This window comes from Oncorhynchus keta, chromosome 1 (assembly GCF_023373465.1).
Source record: "Oncorhynchus keta strain PuntledgeMale-10-30-2019 chromosome 1, Oket_V2, whole genome shotgun sequence".
Classification (NCBI taxonomy): domain Eukaryota; kingdom Metazoa; phylum Chordata; class Actinopteri; order Salmoniformes; family Salmonidae; genus Oncorhynchus; species Oncorhynchus keta.
The window spans coordinates 36,633,903-36,654,234 of record NC_068421.1 but is presented as its reverse complement, the minus strand read 5'-3'; the positions used below and the strand labels follow the sequence as shown (position 1 = coordinate 36,654,234).

At 43.3% G+C, this 20,332-nt stretch overlaps 3 protein-coding genes and 1 long non-coding RNA gene across 19 annotated transcripts in view; 2 read left to right on the top strand and 2 right to left on the bottom strand.

Annotated features, from left to right (window-relative positions):
• Nucleotides 1-4,120: 4,120 nt before the first annotated feature.
• On the bottom strand, nucleotides 4,121-14,819 carry LOC118383274 (zinc finger and BTB domain-containing protein 38-like). 2 transcript variants are annotated; one of them, XM_035769879.2, is made up of 2 exons: nucleotides 14,496-14,819; nucleotides 4,121-8,481 (listed from the first exon to the last, which is right to left on the bottom strand). In XM_035769879.2, the coding sequence occupies exons 1-2, from the start codon at nucleotides 14,514-14,516 to the stop codon at nucleotides 4,570-4,572; spliced, it is 3,933 nt and encodes a 1,310-aa protein (XP_035625772.1). In that variant the 5' UTR covers nucleotides 14,517-14,819; the 3' UTR covers nucleotides 4,121-4,569. The 2 variants fall into 2 exon arrangements, with proteins under 2 accessions (XP_035625772.1, XP_035625822.1); XM_035769929.2 differs by lacking the exon at nucleotides 14,496-14,819 and adding an exon at nucleotides 12,298-12,529.
• LOC118383896 (uncharacterized) lies at nucleotides 8,489-14,511 on the top strand. Its single transcript, XR_004825766.2, has 2 exons — nucleotides 8,489-11,250; nucleotides 11,459-14,511. It is a non-coding gene; the product is annotated as an uncharacterized LOC118383896 (long non-coding RNA).
• A 1,791-nt stretch (nucleotides 14,820-16,610) lies between the features above and the next one.
• Nucleotides 16,611-18,291, bottom strand: fbxo36a (F-box protein 36a). Its single transcript, XM_035770161.1, has 4 exons — nucleotides 18,181-18,291; nucleotides 17,736-17,844; nucleotides 17,420-17,592; nucleotides 16,611-17,050 (listed from the first exon to the last, which is right to left on the bottom strand). Exons 1-4 carry the CDS (start codon nucleotides 18,274-18,276, stop codon nucleotides 16,889-16,891), a joined length of 540 nt encoding a protein of 179 aa, XP_035626054.1. The 5' UTR covers nucleotides 18,277-18,291; the 3' UTR covers nucleotides 16,611-16,888.
• A 312-nt stretch (nucleotides 18,292-18,603) lies between these two features.
• LOC118383788 (E3 ubiquitin-protein ligase TRIP12) overlaps nucleotides 18,604-20,332 on the top strand; it is a 52,511-nt gene continuing 50,782 nt past the window's right edge. For 13 of the 15 annotated variants that reach the window (XM_052523499.1, XM_052523489.1, XM_052523484.1 and 10 more), the window contains exon 1: nucleotides 18,604-18,761. The gene's annotated coding sequence lies outside the window, so the exon portion shown is untranslated. The remainder of the gene's footprint in view (nucleotides 18,762-20,332) is intronic. The other 2 variants (XM_052523439.1, XM_052523434.1) reach the window with 1 other exon arrangement.

The window sequence follows — 20,332 nt, the reverse complement described above, 5'->3', positions numbered from 1 at the left end:
ACCACCTTCCAGAGACACCTGAAACCCCACCTCTTTAAGGAATACCTAGGATAGGATAAGTAATCCTTCTCACCCCCCTAAAAGATTTAGATGCACTATTGTAAAGTGGCTGTTCCACTGGATGCCTTAAGGTGAATGCACCAATTTGTAAGTCGCTCTGGATAAGAGCGTCTGCTAAATGACTTAAATGTAAATGTAAATGACTATTACCAAGATTATCCTATTTACACCTTGTAGTCAATTTCGACACTGCAATACATTTTTTGGGACTAATGTTGATGCCACAGGCCTGTTTTCTATCAGAGAAGATTGCCTTCAGTTTTACTTCAAAGCATAATTGAGAAATAATTAAAGTTGGAACATTTGTGACATTTTGGCCTCACCCAGGCCTCCTTTAAGACTCCATAATGTTTCATCTGTAGGTGCTACAAAGCAAACATTTGTCATTTGAAGCTTTACCGCTTGCTCTGTAATATTAGTATTTTGATTTCAATAATAATTGTCTTCTATTACAGAGCAAGCGGTTTCATATGACAGCAATTTCTGCTTTGTAGCACCCACATATTAAACATTATGGAGTCTTAAAGGAGGCCTGGGTAAATGTCACATTCCAGGTTCAATGAATTATTTCTCAATTATGCTTTAAGATACAAATGTCAAGTATGTCAACAATCCTTCCACCAAAGGAACCTTATATAGACAACATTTTGTGGAAATCCCTCAAATCTGATCATCTTTTTGTTCTAGTTTTGTGAGGAATCACCCATATGGATGTTTTATCTGTGACCACTTACCTCATTGAAGGAAGTAGATTAGACGACCAGATGCTTGTCAGGAGAGGAGACCAGTGCGATTCAATTTGCCGTTTCTATAAACCAGATAAGTTGAATTGTCAAATATGTGTTATTCATCAATAACTATTTAGACTGTGTAGCTAGTTGTAAATAGTCAAACTCTCATGGCCTGTGACTCACAGCCACCTCAATGGTTTATCTTCATTAACACAGTCAACTTACTAATTGAAGGAGCAGAGAGTAGTAGTTAACGTTTATCCAGAAACTGGTAGCATTAGGTAACAAGGGGGTTGTGGAGGATTAAGGAAAGTACCGTAGTACCTAATAAACCTGTTACCAGATCAGAGCCAGTCCCAACTCCAGGGGCATGGAGAGAGGGGAACATCTGGATATTGTGTCATGTGGGCCAGACTCTAAAATGTTGAGGGATGATGGGAAAGGAATTAACTTCTCAGATTGGCTGACCCCGAGGCCACCAAGTGACTGTCCAACAGAGCACCAGAGTAAACAGACAGTCAGATTTACTAAGCATTTGCACTTTTGCAAAGTCTACACACTCTTCATTTACCAAAGGAAATACAACTGAGAAGTAAAGAGAGGTAAGAGGTAAAACATTTAACACAAAGGTAAAAAGAAGCATTCAGTAAAGAAAACGGTAAAAATATTTTATGACTTAGATTTGTTTTTATTTCTAATTGCCTTATGAAAGTAAGAGCTGCAGTGCAAGGACTTACCAATTATGGCCTCCTGTTATGGAGCCAGATAGCTGCCAAAAGGTTGAATGTATGTATAATTAAGATCGTAAGAAAATCCATAAGTAAATTGTTAGGATCAAAAGAAAAGCCATGTGTGAAACATGAAACCTAACCCTTAATAAATTAGATCTGTAAATGTACAAATTCTGTTACAACTATAAATTAACATTTATACGTTCAATTCTTACTTTAAGTCCCCCTTTACTCGGTTACAGATGTGTGTTATACGTACAAACATTTGTCAGGAATGTGGCATCTGCAAAGGACATGAACCGAACGTAGCTAGTCGAAGTTAGCTAGTCAATCAAGCAACTGTAGCCCAGACGTAGAGTTGCTTTGCAGCATCCGGTTTAATTTCCAAAATAAAAGTCTAAAGCTTGTTTAGAACGGCATTCGATAACGACGTTATACCAGTAGATGGCGTAGTATAGGCTTGGGCCTTCAGCAAATGACTTGTGTGAGAATGATACCACAAAGACACAGAAGAGCCTTGTCTAGAATAACCACCTGAGCTGCAAAATAGAAAGTAAATATGATTTGGGCTAAGCCTATTCCGCTATCTAAATATGCTGTGTTATTTAATGGCCTTATAATTGCATAATACATGTTTATAGCCATGTGGGGCTACTGTGGTGATCATTAACCTAATGAATCACACCTTTTCCACTATTTGGGGGCACAGACTGGAGGCCTTGTGCGAATTCCACTCTATGTAGGCTTGTTATAGCCATTTACGTTGCACAGTCCCATCACGCAGAGGCTATATCCATACAACAATAAATGAGACAAAACAAAATATTGATTAAGTCTTCGCCTATAACCTGTCCTGCGCGAAATAGCCAAGGCGTGCCAAATAGCCTATTTTTATTCCCAGATCTTTTTTCCCTATCAGCCACTGCATGTGCTTCTTCAACTATTTTGTTTAACATTTATTTAGAGGCCTGTGAGTTAGGGTCTCTTCTTAAAGGGAGGCCTATAATTAAAAACCGTTATAAAATTCAAATAGTTCTACAATTATTCCACAAGACACCAGTACCTAAAATTACATGGATGACATACTGACTGAATTAAGGTGAATGAAGTACGACTTAAATGTTCAAATATGTTGGAATTGAACATATGCTCTGGCTACTAGGCAAATAGGCCTATATTAGCGTATAATGACTATGGCTGCATGCCTCCAGAAGGGCATCTCCTGAGATTGAGGGGTGCTTTTCTGAAGGTGTATGATGCTGTGGTGCTGCATGGAGATAAACTGGGCAGCAGTGTTGTTATGGAGGGAAAAGCCTATAAGGAGACTATCTAAGACCACTGCAACAGAGTTATTGTAAAGTGTGGGAATAAGCTTATGCCAGACTCCGCCTACGTTTAACCTCTCCCTTGTTCATTTCAACGTCCATATGTCCATGACCAAATTCATATAAATCATGTCAAATTATAAACCCTTCCTACAGAATATGCTTTGGCAAGATTTTAAGTGATGAAATACATTTCATAACACCACTCCAGTGATCATAATTAATTAATAGATTCACCAAACAGCTATTATTATTCTGTGTTTCATTACTCCTGGTATATACTACTGGTTATGATTGCAGATGGAGCCCAGAGAATTGCATGGTGCAATATTGTATTAGTCATATGTTGATAAGGTGAATGCATGGGGATGTCCACGTCACCCAGAGATATGCCCATGCTGTAGAGATACACCGAGCGGACTGAAACTTCACTGTTGTAGGCTTAATACAGCTAGTGCTATCTAGACTTGCCCTGGCAAACAGATCCATTACATGAGCTACCTAAATGTGAACTCAACTGAGGAGTAATAGAGAATGGAGACTTTTAACTTGAAAACGTGCAGGATACCTCTTTCCTGTTTCCCCGACTTACTTACTTACTTTTTTTTTTATATACTGTGTTATACTTGTTCGTGTAGCACTTCTTACAATCCGTTGGGTGTAAAATAACATTTTTTTGGTGAGATGAAACTTCCAGAACTCTGAAAGATATTATTGTATGTCAGAATTACAACACGAGATTTGTTGAAGCCTAAAATGTTAGTCCATAATTAACATGGTATTTGTATGTTCACAGATGAAGTTTCACGCTTACGTTTCACGCATGGCTTTTCTTACGATCTGAACAATTTACGTCTGGATTTTGTCACGATACGTACATTCAACCTTTTGGTAGCTATCTGGCTCCATATTCTGTGTACTTATTTAATCCAACAATAGGAGGGTGTGTGTGTGCCATGCAATAATTAGTCCTCTTAATTCCAGAATGTCGCATAACAGCTCTTCTTGGCAATTCCAGACCGGTTGATTGTTTATTTATCTAAATAACCCAAGACACGTGAATATCAAAACAGGCATGTGTGCTCTCCTCTTGTCATGATCTACTTGTTCATGAATGAGTTATTCCCTCTGACACACAAACTGCATTTTGTCAACTTGTCAGTTTGTCAACTTTGTAACATGTCATGTATATTATTTTGAAAGACACACATGGGGATTCTCATTCATTTTGATGGTGCATGTGGTGCTGTCAGTGGTAATGACACTACCAAAGTGGTGGACAGACTTTATATGAATGGTAGCCTATAAAGTCAAACATTTGAATTATTATAAAGTGCAAATAACTATGCACAGTTAGCATATGTATAGAATATGGGCTGCACAATCATTATGAAATAGTCTCAAAAAGCAAGGAAAAAAGTACAAAAATAAATCCCCTTTTTTTAAAAAGATTTGTGTTATAAGAATGAAGAAAATGCAATTTACATAGATGTCAGTTAGGTCCTCATATTCAATATCTGCTGTTCATTGGCAACTTATTATATCTGTTTTCCAGACCCGGGTCAAAAACATAACAATCCAATTATGTTTTCAAAGTACTTGAGGTGCGCTTGATTTAGTTTGGGTCCATTATTTTGGGCAAACTAACCTATATCAAGCACAGCATATTGACATATGTATTTTACTGTTGGTCTGCAACTTACTGCATAGGCATATAGTCACTTAAAAGTATTTCCCTCCTGAATGATAAGTATTATCTTTGTTAAAAGGACTCCTCTTTACACTGTATGTACACTTCTCTGACTTGGGCAAGGAGCGAGTGGTTCCCCTAGTGACAGAATCTCTTTTCAGATGTGTAGAAGAAGACTGCCCATAGCTAGAAGAAGACTGCCCATAGCTAAAATGACTGTCTTCTCCTGGTGTGGTCAGAGGGGCCTTTTGACTGGGTGTCTCTCTGCCCATAAAGTCTACTTGCTTCTGCCTTTTGGAAGTGAGGCTTTTCTGATGTTGCCGTTTGTGTTCAAAGTGCTTTTTAGACTTTCTATACTGCTTTTCTGAAGGGGAAAGAGAAAAGGTGTCAGTGCAGGGGGGTGACATTGTAGTTTTCATGTTGGAGTTTCTCTCTTTCTGATAGTGTCCATCACTGTTTATTCTAAATGGATGTTCTTTTTTGGGCGCCACTGACATGTAGTCACCTGTGTCCTCCCATTCCTCATACTTAGGCTCTATCTTCTCTGTTGAGAACCTGCCTAGTGATCCCGCTGCCACTTTGCTCTCCTTGTCGATGCTATATTGATCCTCCCCTTCCTCTGTTTTGATGACAAGCTTTTTCAGATTTAGGCCTAAGTCCAAAGTTGCTGGCCGTTTTGGGACTGTGGGGTAGTCGTCGTTGCTGTACCCCTTTCCTGCTGTCTCCTTGTGTTTTTTTTCATGGCTCTTCTTGGTTGCAAGGTAGAGGAAGCGCTGGGGGCAGAAGGAGCAGCGATACCGCTTCTCTGTGCTGGAGCTGCGAGCACAGTTGTCAAAGCAGGAGCCATTTTCCATACAGCTCTTGCATATGTAATCCCTGTTGTCCTCAGTGGCCTCGCAGCTGGCACTGGAGGTTTCCCTGGGGGGACACTGCTTTGCGCAGGTCCGACAGAAAGTTGGGTGGCAGCCAATGACATGTGCTCTCAGACCCGATCCCGTTATGAAGGTGCTTGCACAGATGTCACAGGTGTACGTCGTCTTTGGGCTGGTGTTTCTGAGACGTTGTTTCAGCTCTGTACCCTCGCTGGAGATGCTCTCTTCAGCGCTTCTGCATCCTTTATCCACGTAGTCTTTTCTGGTCCTGGGCACTATTGAGGATGTCATGGAATAGCGTAGACAACGTATCTCTTTTCTGTGTTTGGATCTCAGTTTCTTACTCTTCTTCTTGGGTTTGTAAGAGTAATAGGGACGCCAGAGCTTGTCAGCTGTGTCACGGTCAGTGTGGTCATCGCATGGCTCTGGCTCTATGACAGAAGTGACCTCTGTCCTGAAGCGGAGGCTGGAGCTCTCCATGCTGCCCTCTGCAGGTCGGCCCTGGTCCCGACACCTCTCCTCTACCTGGCTCCCGCTGCTTATTTTCCTCTTCCTGGGGAACAGCTTGGAGCCCTTGATCCTCCGGCGAATGATGGCCTCGTTGCCAATTTTCACTGTGATCTGGCAGAGTGGCAGAACATGACCATCCACGGAGGGACCTGGACACGCAGGCGTGGCAATGTATGTTTCAGTTTCCCCCCCTGCAGTCTTGCTAGGTGCCAGGCTCTCAGCCCCTGGCATAAAAAGCTGACTGGTCATGGCTTCAATTTTCTGTGCTGCAGCTGAGAGCTCACATAGCCTGTTCAGAGAGCTGGGTGGGTTGATTTTTAGGAACGGTAGATTATGACTGTTGCCCTCCGGGTTCTTAAACCCTTGGAATGCGGCACCATCTCCATAGTCCAGTGCAGGGGACTCCCCACCTGCCTGCATTATGGCCAAGGGGGTAGTATAGCTATATGGAGGCCCATTATGTTCGGAGTGAGAGGCCTGTTTTCCTGGGTCTGCATCTTGGTCCACATCTTGGTCACAGGGCTGATCAAAACTGATGCGTGGCATTACTGATGCTACCACCTTTGGAGTGGCCATGAATGTCACAGGCATTGAGAATAAAGCAAAATCTTGCTTACCCATAGCGCCAACATCTTCAAATGGAAGGATGGGAGAGCTGCATCCCAGTGGGGCCTGCTCGCTGCCCTGCAGCTCATCTGAATAGGTCTGACTGTAAGTCTTGTACCGTCTCTTTCTAAACTTCATAGGCAGAAGCCTGTAGAGTTTGACGGGGTAAACGCTGCCCTTAAATCCACCATTTGCTGACTTCTTATTCACAGACAATCTGGGATGGATTCCGTGGAAGGCCTTCTGGTGGTTCTTTAGGATGTAGTAGGTCATGAAGGTCTCTAAGCAGAAGATGCACTGGTAGCGACGCTCACCTGTGTGCCAGATCTCGTGTTTGGTGCGATACTCGGCTAGGGCAAACACTTTATTGCAGTAGTGACAGGGGTACGCCCTCTGCCAGGAGTGCACATTCTCGTGGCGCTTCAGGCTGGAGATAGTCACATATGCCCGTTTACACACACTGCAGTTATAGACCCTCTGGCCTCCACTAGGTTTCACTAACCTATCTACAGCCTGCAGTGTTTTTGAGGTGGGGTTCATTTGGAGGCTGGTTGGAGGGAAAGGGTCAGGGAGTTCAGGAAGAGATAACTGGACATTAGTTACTGTATTGTCCATGCTCGGCATGCTGTCTGAATAATGGTCTGCTCCGTCCTCTTTGCCTTGGGGCTCGTGTTCAGGCGAGCCACTCTGTGCTTTCGGGCACACCGTCTCGTGGTTCCGCAACCGCTTCAAATGCATGAACTTCCTGCGACAAAACTTGCAAAACAAATGACTGACAAACCTTTTTTTGTGCATTTCTGTGTGTACTGTGAGAAGTGCTTTATTGGTGAATATCTCTGGACAGTGCTCACAGCCATAGATTGATATGCTATCTTCTGTGTGGGGTGAAAGTGGAGGTGGGTCCAGTTCCCTGTAGCCATTATCCATGGCTAGAGGCAGCTCATTGGCCCTGCTTGTATGCACATCTGTCTGTGGGTATAATGACGGGGGTGACGTTCCCACAGGTTGTACAGTGGGCTTAGTTAATGCCCGGCTGCTTCCAGTAGGATGCACAGGTTCAAGTGCTACAGCCAGTGTTGGAGGTGTGCTTTTATTCAAAGCGACTCGTAGTCTGTGTCGCTTTTTGAGTGGGCCACTATTCCTGTTGGTCAGTTGCCTTGATTGGGACTGTGTGGGTTTGGTGCCCTTCTTGTTGTCCTCCTGGTCGCCAGCCCTGTACTCAGGGTCCCTGGGTCCCTGGCTGATGACTGCGTAGGAATGCTCCGACAGCGCCTGCATGGGCTCATTGTCCACCGCGAGGGGGAAGGGGGCAGGGCAGCCCGCTGGGGTCTGTCCAAGGTCAGGTGACTGCCTCTTACCACTGTGCAGGTCTAGTGGGGTGAAGAGGTTATTCCCGGGACCCACCTCAGTGATAGAGAAAGCATTGGTGATCCGCGGGCCTCTTGCACTGTCTGGCTGATCTGGCCTGGAGGTCTTCTCCTTCGCTTTACGGGGCCCACGGGCCTTACTACGGCCTGTGGTCTTAACAGGGTTGGTTGAGGTCTGGATCTTTGGCCCACCTGAGTCCTGCCTGTCTTGTTCCACTAGTTTCTCTAAGAAGGGAATCCCCAGTCTTTTTCCAGCTGCCATCAGGCATCTAGTGTCCTCTGTGCTAGGTGATGATGTCACCTTTGAACAGTAGATGAGGTTGAGGATGCTGGCAAACACGTCAGACCTCAGGTCCATGAGCTCCAGCATCTGGCTGGAAGTCCACACCTCAGGGGAGGTGAAGGCGCTGCGGAAGTATCCGCTGCAGGCAGCCAGGATGTTCCGGTGGGCCCGGAACTTTACATCCTCCACCACGATGGTGACATCACAGAAGAGGCCCTGGGAGCGCTGCTCGTTGAGCCTGCTGAGGAGCGCCTGGGAATGGGAGCTGTCCACCAGGCCCTGGGTGCAGGGAGACGCCACCGTCATCTGCAGAGAGGACATAAAGGAAACAGGCATTCTAATTGGCTTGAAAACATTGATAGCCAATTGCTTATGCACATTGCTTATATTCACAATATGAACACATTCATTACATTTGTACCAACTGAGTCCAGTTGGTAGAGGATGGCGCTTGCAACGTCAGGGTTGTGGGCTCGATTCCCACAGGCGACAAGTATGCACTTACAGTAATACTGTAAGTCTCTCTGGATAAGAGTGTCTGCTAAATAACTAAAATGTAAAAAATATGAAATGACTTTCTGGAATATTAAAAGAAAAAACATGAAAGGGATGCACACATTTTCTTATGTGGAATTGGAAATCGTGTTATTTATTCTGCATTTTGATTCTTTCCATACAGAGATAGTCTAAGGAATATGATTTAAGTTACTTTGATGAAGCATGGGCTGGATTTGGCAGTAATGGCCGTATGGAAATCAAGTGGAATGTGTGTCAGTTTTATAGGAAAGCAATCCAGCTGTTCTTACTTTGTCACACTAGATGGCAGCAATGTTTAAGGAGATGATGCTGGCATGCTATACCTTGAAGAACTGTAGGCCATATGTTACTTGCCACAAGCCTATTCAAATAGATTAACCATAACACTATCTAGTTCTCATGAGAATATACTAATGTAATACTTCTGTAAAAAGTTACAACGGCACAAAGATGTCCTCTTGACATTACCCTTAGAAAATGTTCAGTGCTTTGAATAACCATTTGTACATGAAGAATTTAGAATGATTCTATTTTTAAAAAACGCCTGGAAATACACCTGGAAATAAGAGCACTCATCATTGTTTGAAAACCAATTGAATTCAACTCCTTGCTTACAGACACTATTATATTTTACATTTTGAATAATTGCCTCGATTGTGATAGATATTTCTATTTGTAACCTATTCCTGAAGACTTATTGCTTCCTGGAGACTTTTGTTGTTGACCAAGCTGATGAGGCACATTAGGCTACTTAATGCAGAATGACTACAGTCTGTAGGCTTAATAAACCCTGACTAAGCATGCACTAGTGAAGTGCCTGAAGCAAAATGACTTCCACCCAGTGATACAGCTGGTGGAGTGGAAACTACAGTGAGGGCAAACATGTTGTGATTCAGCCAGGATGTGGACTCGTTTAATCTACTTCAGTCAGTCGTTTAATGCCGTTCCAGGTGACCAGCCATGCCAGAGTCATCGCCCTTACTGGCTGGCAGGTACATCAGCATATTTCATACTGAGAAGCACACTGGGTTCAGGTTGATGGCAGTATATGAGATGGGGAAGATTGTCTCCCCTGACTCATTCGTCCTTTCTGCCCCTAGCATTAGTTAATTATCCGTAAGCACTGGAGGAATGTTTTGACCCACACACAGCTTAGTCACACAGGGATACTTAACCAACACTTTATAATCGAGACTGGGCAGCTGCACTGGGCTATAGAGCCACTGTAGAGGAACGACCACCATGTTGACTCCTGCTGAGACGATTTAGCTCTTTTTAGAGCAGAATTCAGTTGCTAATCCAGTCACTAATGCAGCTTACACAAAACGCCATCTGTTTCACTACATGCATCTATAGACATCTGTAGAGCATTCCCACTGGGCACACGCTCGTTGCTTCCACGTTGCTTCCACGTCATTTCAATGAACTTACATTGAACTAAATGTGGAATAGATGTTGAATTGACACCTGTGCACAGGGTGTTGTTTTATGTTTGTGTGTAATGGCAATAATATGCTGAGTCTTCCGATGCTGTTGCATGTGGGTCAATGGGATTTTCATGTCTCTTATCTTTCTGTCTAACCTAAGAGAAAATGTAAAGAGCACAGCACTTCCTGTGTGTTTCACCCAGGGGTGTGCCTATGTCACTGTGTGAACTGGTCTGAGGCAACGCAACACCTCTGTCAGACTCTCACACAGGATGATGCTTAGGTTACACGCAAAGGCAAATAGCTTCAAATAGCTTCTGCAGTTAACCTAAATGTAGCCTACTGGTATGAGCATTCTTTTTTACTTTCTGTTTGCATGACTTATTAACATGATTCTGCCTATATGCTGCTGATGCCTAGGCTATATAGTTCTATTTTTATGAGCATCCTGTGATTTTTGTCCCTGACTTCTATCCAAAGAGGTCTCTGGACACTTCTTTATTTTAAGATCAGCGTCACAACATACTTCCTAATACAAAATGTATTCTTTCCCTGTCAGACATCAACGATGTAACCCTGATGTCCGGCAGAGGTGCTTCGGACAGCATCACAGCTTTGCTTACAGAGAGAACAAGGCTATCTGATGGTATAGTTCGGCTCTGCAATTGTGGCATTGTTGTTATGCATATAGTACGACCGGTTATACATATGCGCTACAGAATGCTGTTACTGGAATTTTCCATGGCATGGTGGCCATTTTCTATTTTTTTTTTATCCTTGTTGTTGGTGAGCTGTTGGGGTAGGTTAAAATGGCTGCCCGTTTATGGGGTACCGTTTGTCCCTGCTCCAGATTGCCATTAGACCATGATGTTGAGATGAGACCCCTTCTTCTTAACAAAAAGATCACTTTCCATATACCCTCGGTTGAATACTTCCCGAGGGGCATTCCTATTGCACCCAGTTGCTTGTTCACCTACATTACACCTACGTGTGTTTTAATATCATTGAAAATGTTCTCATTTTCAGGTCTGTTTCAACTGACTGTCCTAAGCATTACGTGCTACATATTACTCAGAAGAGGCAGGGAAGAATGAATAACCTAACGACAGAGGTTAGGTTTACATAATTGCACAGCAAAAAAACATACATTCAGCCCCAGGCCATAAACACTTTAATTTGACTTAACATGTCTGTATTGAAACATAAAAATATGTAGTTTTTTTTGTAACTTAACTTATTAAAGTGATCACGCATCCTTGTTTGAAAAAAATATATAATCATCTTAATAAAATACAGATTTTTGCTAATGTTTTCTCTAGGTGCCATGATTACAATATGGCTGGCAGCAGACCGAGAGAAGAGAAGCCTGCCGTATCGCTGGGAAACAGCCTCCTGCCTCCCCGTCTGACAGGCCTCTGTTGTCACGGCAACATGCTGTGGCGCAGCGCATATTAGGATTCAGATTCAGATGGATGGCGGGGCAGGCGGGCGACTGCATTAGCTGTCTGGGGATTTGGTTTGGTCCTTCCTCACAGAGAGCCCTGCCTGTCTGCGAGCCCCAGCACTGCAGATCTCTCATGCTCCAACGCCACCGCAATGGAGGCTTTCCGCCCTTTGTTTCCACTCTGGATATGTGTCGGTCGGTGTGTGTGAGAGTCTGCAGCAGAAATGCAGCAGTCCGAAGGACTTTCTCTCTCTTCCGCTTACGGCAAGCGATGTGCTTCAGCCTTGATGCTGATTTCCCCTGGTTTGTGCCGCTTTCCATGCATTTTCATCTGGAAATTGCCTGCATGTCTGCCGGTTTCAGTTGATTATTTTCAATAAGGGCTGATATGACCAATTCTCTCATCTTGATGTGGTTTACTCTGTTCACATATTGAGCGGAAATGTTGAATTAGTCAAAGGATGTCTCTTTGCCACACCCTAGTTCACTGTGCCTTAGAATATCATTCGATGTGCATTTCAAAACCTGAAAAATGTAAATCCCCTAATTGCTGTGAACCACAAGGCGAGAAAAAAACAGTCTCGAATGCAAGCTAGTCTAGTCAAACAAAGAGCGAAAATGTCATAGCAGAACCCACACTCAAGCCACCCCGTGCAATATGTGTATTTCTGTTAAAAAGCAGTTGTAGATTGGGTGGAAACGTGCAGAACATACCTTTGCGAATCAGAGAAAATGACACAGAAGGCGAACAGCTGACACAGAAAAATAACAGCCAAAAACATTACAGTGTCCCCTCTACTGTACAGAAGAATTTAAAAAAAACTTTGAAAGGAAGGCGAAAGTATACACTTTTTTTCTAGACTTGTCGCTGCCCAGTGGTGCCGTTAGAGGCAGAGCTTTCGCTGTTGTCTTTCTTGCCTCTCCCTCTCACTCCCTCCCTCTCTCTTTCTACGCTGCTCACTCCAGCTCCAACGTCCACGTCCTTTGCCTCTCCCTAGGTCCTGGTCGAGTACGCCGCTCTCTCCTCTTCCACCCAGTCCTGTCCTGGCTTGCCCCAGCTCTCAGACCATTGACCACAGGATTCCCACATGAACGTTTAAAAATAGCTAGATTGGACTATGGGTCTGTCTGCTGCCTCTCTGCTGCCTGGGCAACTTGAGTCCAGCGGCATCTACTCTGCAGTCGCCAAGCAGGAAACGGCAACTTTATTAAGCATGGCTGAGGACGGTAAGACAGAGCGGCTCAGTGCTACATCACACACCCCTACGCCGTGCTGCACAGATCAGAGAAAACACCTAGGCTGCACGCCTGCTAGCGCGGTTACAGCGATACAACTTCAACCATACTACAAAGCGCACCCACAATCACATTTCTGCTCGACCTCCACACTGACACCATTCATACTGTATCTTACAGGGAAGCTGGATCTGTAGCTCACTTTCAAACACGACACATCACACTCGCCATCTGTCTCATGCCTATGCACACAGGCGCTTTCTCTTTGTGCTACCGTGCACACTCAAACCCTCTCTCGCTCTTTGTCAGCACGTCTGTGTACATTGCAGTGCATTGCCTCATGAACACAATTAGCCTGCTATGCTCTTGTTTGTATATAGCAGCATGATCAATGAGATATCGGTGACTACATATAGCTTATTTATCTCGCCTGCATCTGTGCACTTTCAAAGTTAGAAAAAAGGATTGAGGAGAGAGCTGGAGGAGAGGAGGACAGTGGGTTTGTCTTTGTAGAGGCTGCTGATGGATGGGAACACAGAGGGATGCCTCAGCACTGCAGAGTGCAGGGGGGAGGGGCTAAACCAGGCAGGCAGGGCACTGCTATCCCCGCCAGCTGCTGTAGACGCAGACAGCCGTTTTACACGTATGAAGACTGAGGTTTTATCACAAGTGTTTTTGAATTTGCATAACGTGTCTCCGCTTTCTTTCTGGGCTTAGGGATACAGCTTGTGCACCCGAATGTGAAAACCATGCACATTTTATATTTGACTTAGGTGTCAGAACAGATTGGCCTCATGAAACAAATGGGAGACATTCGCTGTGCACATCCTACCAGTGTTAGTTCAGTTTATCATGACAATCCCCGTGCCTCTGTCCCCTTCTGCTCTCTGTGCTTTCTCTGTCTGCTCAGCCGTCTGCCAGCTATTTCTGGTGCAGGCCTACCCGGCTTAATTGTTGTCGTTACCTGAGTGCAATCAAGGCCCCTGTCTGCTTGCGTTGGCCTGGGGAAGCAGTTCACCAGCCTGGTACCACGCCAGCCCTCACACTTCTGTAAGCCGCTACACTTTGGCATGACCTTGTTGCTATGGCAACCGTCTAAGAAAACAGTGCTACCTTAAAAACACGGTGTTATGGAGCATTAAAGGTTGCAAACCTTACAGGGCCTGGGAGGGAGCCTCGTAAAACCAGAGGAAATATGATTTGCCATGTTTGGGTGGCCATTATCATGTCTCCATATTGCAATTTCTATTTATCTCAGTTTTTTCCCTCTGGTGTCTTTCCGTTCTCTTCCTCCATGCCTGCTATGTATGGTTAATGGTCTTGCCTGCTTCCTCACCCTTTTCCTGTATTCGTAGTCTTGCCTGCACAAATCGATTTCCACTGGTACACTGCAGACGAACACGACATCCCAAAACAAATAAGCCTAGCTCTCCTTTACCCTCCATGCTCTTTGTTCTTTACAGTTTTGAGAACTGCAAATGAAGTGTCTGCAGTACCTACCGTTTGTCTTGCTCACCACAACCCCTATCCCACATTATTTTAGTACTTCAAATGTTTTGCAAACTAAGAGTACAGAAAGAGCAGTTGAAATTTGAACAAATCATTTGGACAAATTATATTGCTATGAACACAGATGTATTATTTGTGGAAGTTGGAGAAATAAAAAAGGATCTAACCTGCTGATTCATTGTTGCCATTTTCTGTGACGAATTCTTCTTCCACTCTTGAATAATTGCTTGGAGACTTCCCTGTCAGACAGATCACATATCAACAATGTTTGATGTGACTTTACCGTTTACTTTTCACATTTCATCTAGTTTTAATAGAAATTGTGTAGATGTTTTCCTTTATTCTGACATCCTCGATTTGTTTGGCACACCAATCCATTAAATGCATTACAGCTGGGATATTTTCAAAACCACAACAAAAGAAGGCATGCCTTTACTGCCTCAGTCAGTCTGTAGCCACTTGCTGGGGCGTAGACTAGAGGAACATTGATCGTCAGGGAAACCGAGCCCAGCTGGGGCCTAGACTAGAGGAACATTGATCGGCAGGGTAACAGAGCCCATAGCGCAAGCCTGACTAGGCCTTGTTCTCTCTCTCAAAACACACACACCATGCGTACATAAACACTGATCCTCATTACTGTTGCGCTGGCACATCCAACTCACACTTGCTCAGTAGCCGACCAACATTTTTCCTCCCGGATGGTCCTACATGCCCGTTCGCTGTCGCTATGGAAGTGAGCAGTCCTTCTGTGGAGTGTGTGTGTGTGTGTGTGTGTGTGTGTGTGTGTGTGTGTGTGTGTGTGTGTGTGTGTGTGTGTGGGAAGGAGAGCTCTAGCTAGCCAGCTCCAGACCCGCTCTCTCTGGGCCTAGTCATGGAATTTACCTTCAAACTTCTCTGTTAACTGGTGGCTGGCTGCCGGTGTGTGTCTGGGCCCAGCCTGGGCACACAGATTCTGTCTCCAGTCCTCTCCTGAGACGCTGCCCGTCTGGAGGCCGATGAGGCCCTGATACTGCTGCGTCACTCCTGCTGCATCACTGACCCACAAAGAAGAGGGGTTGGGTGGTGGGAATGTGTTGCAAGGGATAAACGAAAGAGGGTGAGCTCTGCCTGAACACTCAAATAGAGAGTGAGGCTTCCGGGCTGGTTGGCTGTCGCAGGCCTAGCCACTGGTATTCAGGAAGTAGAGCCGGAGACCGATCTCTTATTGTTACGTAATGAATATTTTTTCCCCCCAGACCCAGCTGAGGAGGCGGTGTTTAGCGACTGACTCAGGCTAATAATAGAGCTCAGTACCATTCAGGGCTGTGTGTGTGTGTGTGTGTGTGTGTGTGTGTGTGTGTGAGGTTGACTGATCCATTTCTCTCCCCGAGGTGAGGTATTTGGACAGTTGGTTGATTGAATGATTGAGTGGTCCATTTTTACAACTTAGACAGTTTTTTTTAATGCATGTATTGTTTCAAAACTTGTCTCCTTTGTGATGTTGCAATGTAGAGATGTATTTTTATCAATAAACATGTTCTCTGTTTTACATTACTCTCCCCTTATAATGTGAAGGGTGAGAATTAGTTATTTTATTTAAATAAATTAAGTGGGGTTAATGGCACATCTTACTGACTTATACTACTAAAAAATAATTACAAATCCCCAGACAATCTTACCTTGCAGTCAGAGGGTTCACACCTTTTTCTGTGACACATGCTAAGTAGGCCTACCTTCGATGACATTCAAACTCATGCCAGTGTGGTTACAGTTCAACAGTAACGATTACATTTGTCTGACTGGTAGCAGTTGTTTTGCACACGTGACCTTTGTTTTATTCAATCCACCTCCTGACGTAAGGATCTGCACATCTCTGCCACTTTGCTCCCTCTGCTGGCTATAGGGTTTTTATCAGACACCCCTCCTCACACAGCTCCTTCAGTACAGCTGGTTTTCAGCAGAGGGTGGTAAGAATGCCAAATTGTTTCTCTCAAACAGGAAATTCATCTCCAGCATTATCTCTGACCCATGATCTCATAAGTAGCTGAATCTGTTTTAGGCCTACTCTTTATTATAACAGGCATGCATGTAACAATATGTTTAATACAATTGAAAACACCATACCAATTTGTGTTCTTACTGTTATTGAGCGTGATCATGATTGGACACTACCAAGTATAATTTCAACTGAAGAACATCATCCACAGTCACACCCAAAGAGTAGCATACTGATATAACTTGTGTTTGGCAAATAAACTCTCATTTAATAAACACATCAACAATTCCTTTGCAACATGCATTAATTCAGTAATATTATGGCTTTATTTGTAAATAGTGCATACAACATACTGGATTAGAAATCAAATGCAATAAAAGAAACCAACTTTTGGCACTTATTGTTTTTGCAGAGAGAATTTAAAAAGTCCTGAAATACACATTCACGTAACATAGATCAATCGATTAGTGCATTTTAAACACAGAGACAACACACTATACAAATAAATAACTCTTGTGCTACTGGCAGAAAAAGTAACATTTCCTCAAATCTTTATTATGAGAGGAGTAACACTGTGTTAAGTGTCTAGCTACCTCCCTGTGCATACTCCTGGTGCTCTTTGGTGTTGAAGAAGGCAAAGAATATCTTCCTCCAGCCCATGGCGTTGGCTAAGGCCTCCATGTCAGGTGTGAGCTCATCACAGCGACCCCTCACAGTCTGTTCCCAGAACTCTGGCGAGTTGCAGAGCTGGGATAACCCATTCCGTATTGAAATACAACACACACACACAGACAGACAGAGAAACACTAGCTCACTAACTAAACCTAGATTATATTTTCCTGACCGTGTTGTAGCCTAACTAGGGCCCTGAGGTTTTCCTTGTCCGTTCAAAAAACTCAGGGCCCTTAATGAAATAATGTGCATATGAAAGACGTGCTTTTGCAAATTATTTGGCTACACACTATGCACTGGTTTCCTGGACACATATTACACCTAGTCCTGGATTTAAAAGCAATTTCAATGGAAATTCTCCTTAGATTACACTTTTTAGTCCAGGAGTAGATTACATTTGTATCTGGGAAACTGGCCCTTTGGGTTTTTAAAGCCCAGGCTCACCTTGTGGAACCTCTTTGTGGTCTGTGCCAGCTGTGCTACGTCTTTCAGTTCCAGGAAGGCCAGGATTTGGAGCAGTAGGTCATTGGGCAGGCGCTCCAGGTAGTCAAAGTTCCCTTGGCACAGTGCTTGGGTGTACTGTAGGATCTGCTGGCCAAACACCACACCTACCTGTTCTAGAGATGGGTAGTACACACCTACTCAGGGCAGTGCACTTTTCAAGACCCCCAACAGAACCATGTGCATCTACACCAAAACAAATAGAGTAGGTGATGTAGGCTTAATATTTTATGGCAGAGACTTGTAATGGAAACCTTACGCTGCATGCGGGCATCATGCAAAAAGTCATCGTGGGTCATCTTATTTTCTCCAGGTGCAGCTCCCTTGAATTCAATCCGCAAAGAAATCTTCCACGATCTCCATATCACCTGAAGATAAATTAAAAAATACATAGGCCTGTTATACAACTCAGTTCTCTCAAATCATCAGAGCCTTGTATTTACGCTATATTCAAAGCATGTTGAAACAGAAAAGTTACTTGCAGAAACTGATGTCTGATACATGAGATTGATATGTAGCACTTTAAAGTACAATCATGTCAATGGAGAGCAACACTACCAAATCCAGTGCTGTCTACCATGCCTGCTGTGCTAATGTGTAGCCTTTATCCACAGCCACAGTCCAGCATTGTGCACTTTAACTGTTTTTAACTCCCTGCAATCCGAAGATACATATCAGATGGATGATCAAATATAATAATTTACCTCAGTTTTAGTGACAGTGAGCTGAAAAAAATCTTTTGTCGGAGGGGGACCCTGACCATTTATTTCAAACACTTTCTTCCCAAGTAGAGACGCCATTTTAGACGCCAAATAGTTACCATGACAACAGAGATAACTGCAAAATATTTTGTGATAATGAGAGCGATTATGTTCGCAATTGTATACATTGAGGGATTGCTAATAATTTAAGTATATAAATAAAATAATGATCAACCCACAATGTCATGTATATTTTCGAGAAACAGTTGTTGGATTAGGGGGTCACGACCCAGCGGATTAATATTTCGCAGCTTTCCTACTGTGGGATATATAATTTTAAATTCTCTAAACACAACTGTAGACAATATTACATACGTGCGCTAAATTGTTATTGGATACATGCATTTATTTGGATCAGGTTCTGTTCAGTGTCGACTTTAACAACTCGAAAGTAGTTCCTAGCGGAAGAATGGGGCACTTTAGAGCGGAGGTATATTGCAGTTGCAGGTCCCTCAGCTGATGTGAAGGCTGAGAGAGTGAAGCTGGTGCACTGTCTGTTACAACTACAACACTGGAACAAATAGGTAATAACATAATATATATAACGTTCAGTGGCATCTTATTCAATAGTTTGAGGGGCTCATTGAGCGTTTAAGACTGAAATACTTGTGAGGAATGGAGAATCCGTCTCGCGAAAAAAATATGGTTTCCAATTGTCATCTCGAATCCTGTTCCTGCTTTCCTGTTTTTTTGTGTCTGTGTGTGATGCAAGCAGCAAAGAAGGTTCAGAGGCCATTTCGTTTTGCAACTTGTTTTGCCATAAATATACATTAGGTAGCTAGCGATACAAAATAAGCTCGCTAACCAAACAACAACTATTGAATTGGAAATAGCATAAGGTTAGCCTGTCGGCGAAACAAACATTTTAGCTAGTTAGTTGACTACCAGCTAGCTAGCGTTAGCTAGCTCGCTATCTAGCTAACGTTAGCAATTATCTTAGCGAAATGCTTTCAGTTAGCGACATTTGTTAGCCGGTTAACACTCACTTTAGCTACATAACCCGAATCATATCGGGGTAAGGTCAACATGTAACGTTAGCTACCTAGCTAATATAAAAAGCGGCTAATTAACGTTAGCTGCCTACCACCTCTTAAAGCTTACGTGTAATTTAATATTGCGTTCCCCGTTAATAAATATAACGGTAACTATGTTTGTTTGCCAACACTGTTAGCCAGTCAGCCAGCTAACGTTTATATAGCTAGGTAACATCAAGTCTGGCTAAAGAGAACTAAGCAACCAACTAAACTTAACAATGCTAAGTAGCAGTAAGAAACGTTAGCTATCCTAGCCAAATGGGAAGCTAATTAAGTAAACGTTTGTCTAGCTAGCTATCTCAGGTAGCTAACGTTACTTTGTTAAATCTTGCGTTTATTACACGTCGACAGCTGTTATATTACTGAGGCGATACAATAATTATCAACTAGCCAGCGAACTATCGTTAACTATTTAGCTAGATTATGGAAACGTTAGTTTTGTATTTAGTTACTGTTTGCTAGTTAACGATAACATATTGGATAATGCCGTGTGAATGTCGTTGGATGAAGTTCCGACATTCCCTTTGAATACACTATTGCATTAGCGTAGCTATCCTGTCCTAACAAGAAAGCTAGCTAGCTAAAGGTTAGCAAGCTTGTTAGCTAGTACAGCTGAATCCTCTGGTGCGAAGTTAATAATAGTCCGACCGATGCTGTCATTTTCGATGGAAAGCTCGGGTAATTGTTATTTAGAGGACATTTGCCATTCCATTTGAGGTGGTTTCCATGAAAAAGGTTTTATTTAGCTACACACTATTGTGCTGTTGTCTTGATAACGTTCGTTGAACGTTTTTACCACAACAGACCACCGACTACGCATTTTCATGCCACATAGCTAACGTTACATTCATACATAGCTAGCTAATATGTTATTTGCGGACTAGTCCGCATTTTTATATGAATAACCAGACATCTTAGCTAAGTGTAACGCGATAACGTTTGAATCTGAAAGGTACCATACTAGGCTCTTTGTCTATTGCTAGCTAGCTAACGTTACTGTCAAATTGAAATTCTGGGGCCCGGTTTGCTAACCACCTAGCTGGTGCTAACTACGTCAGATG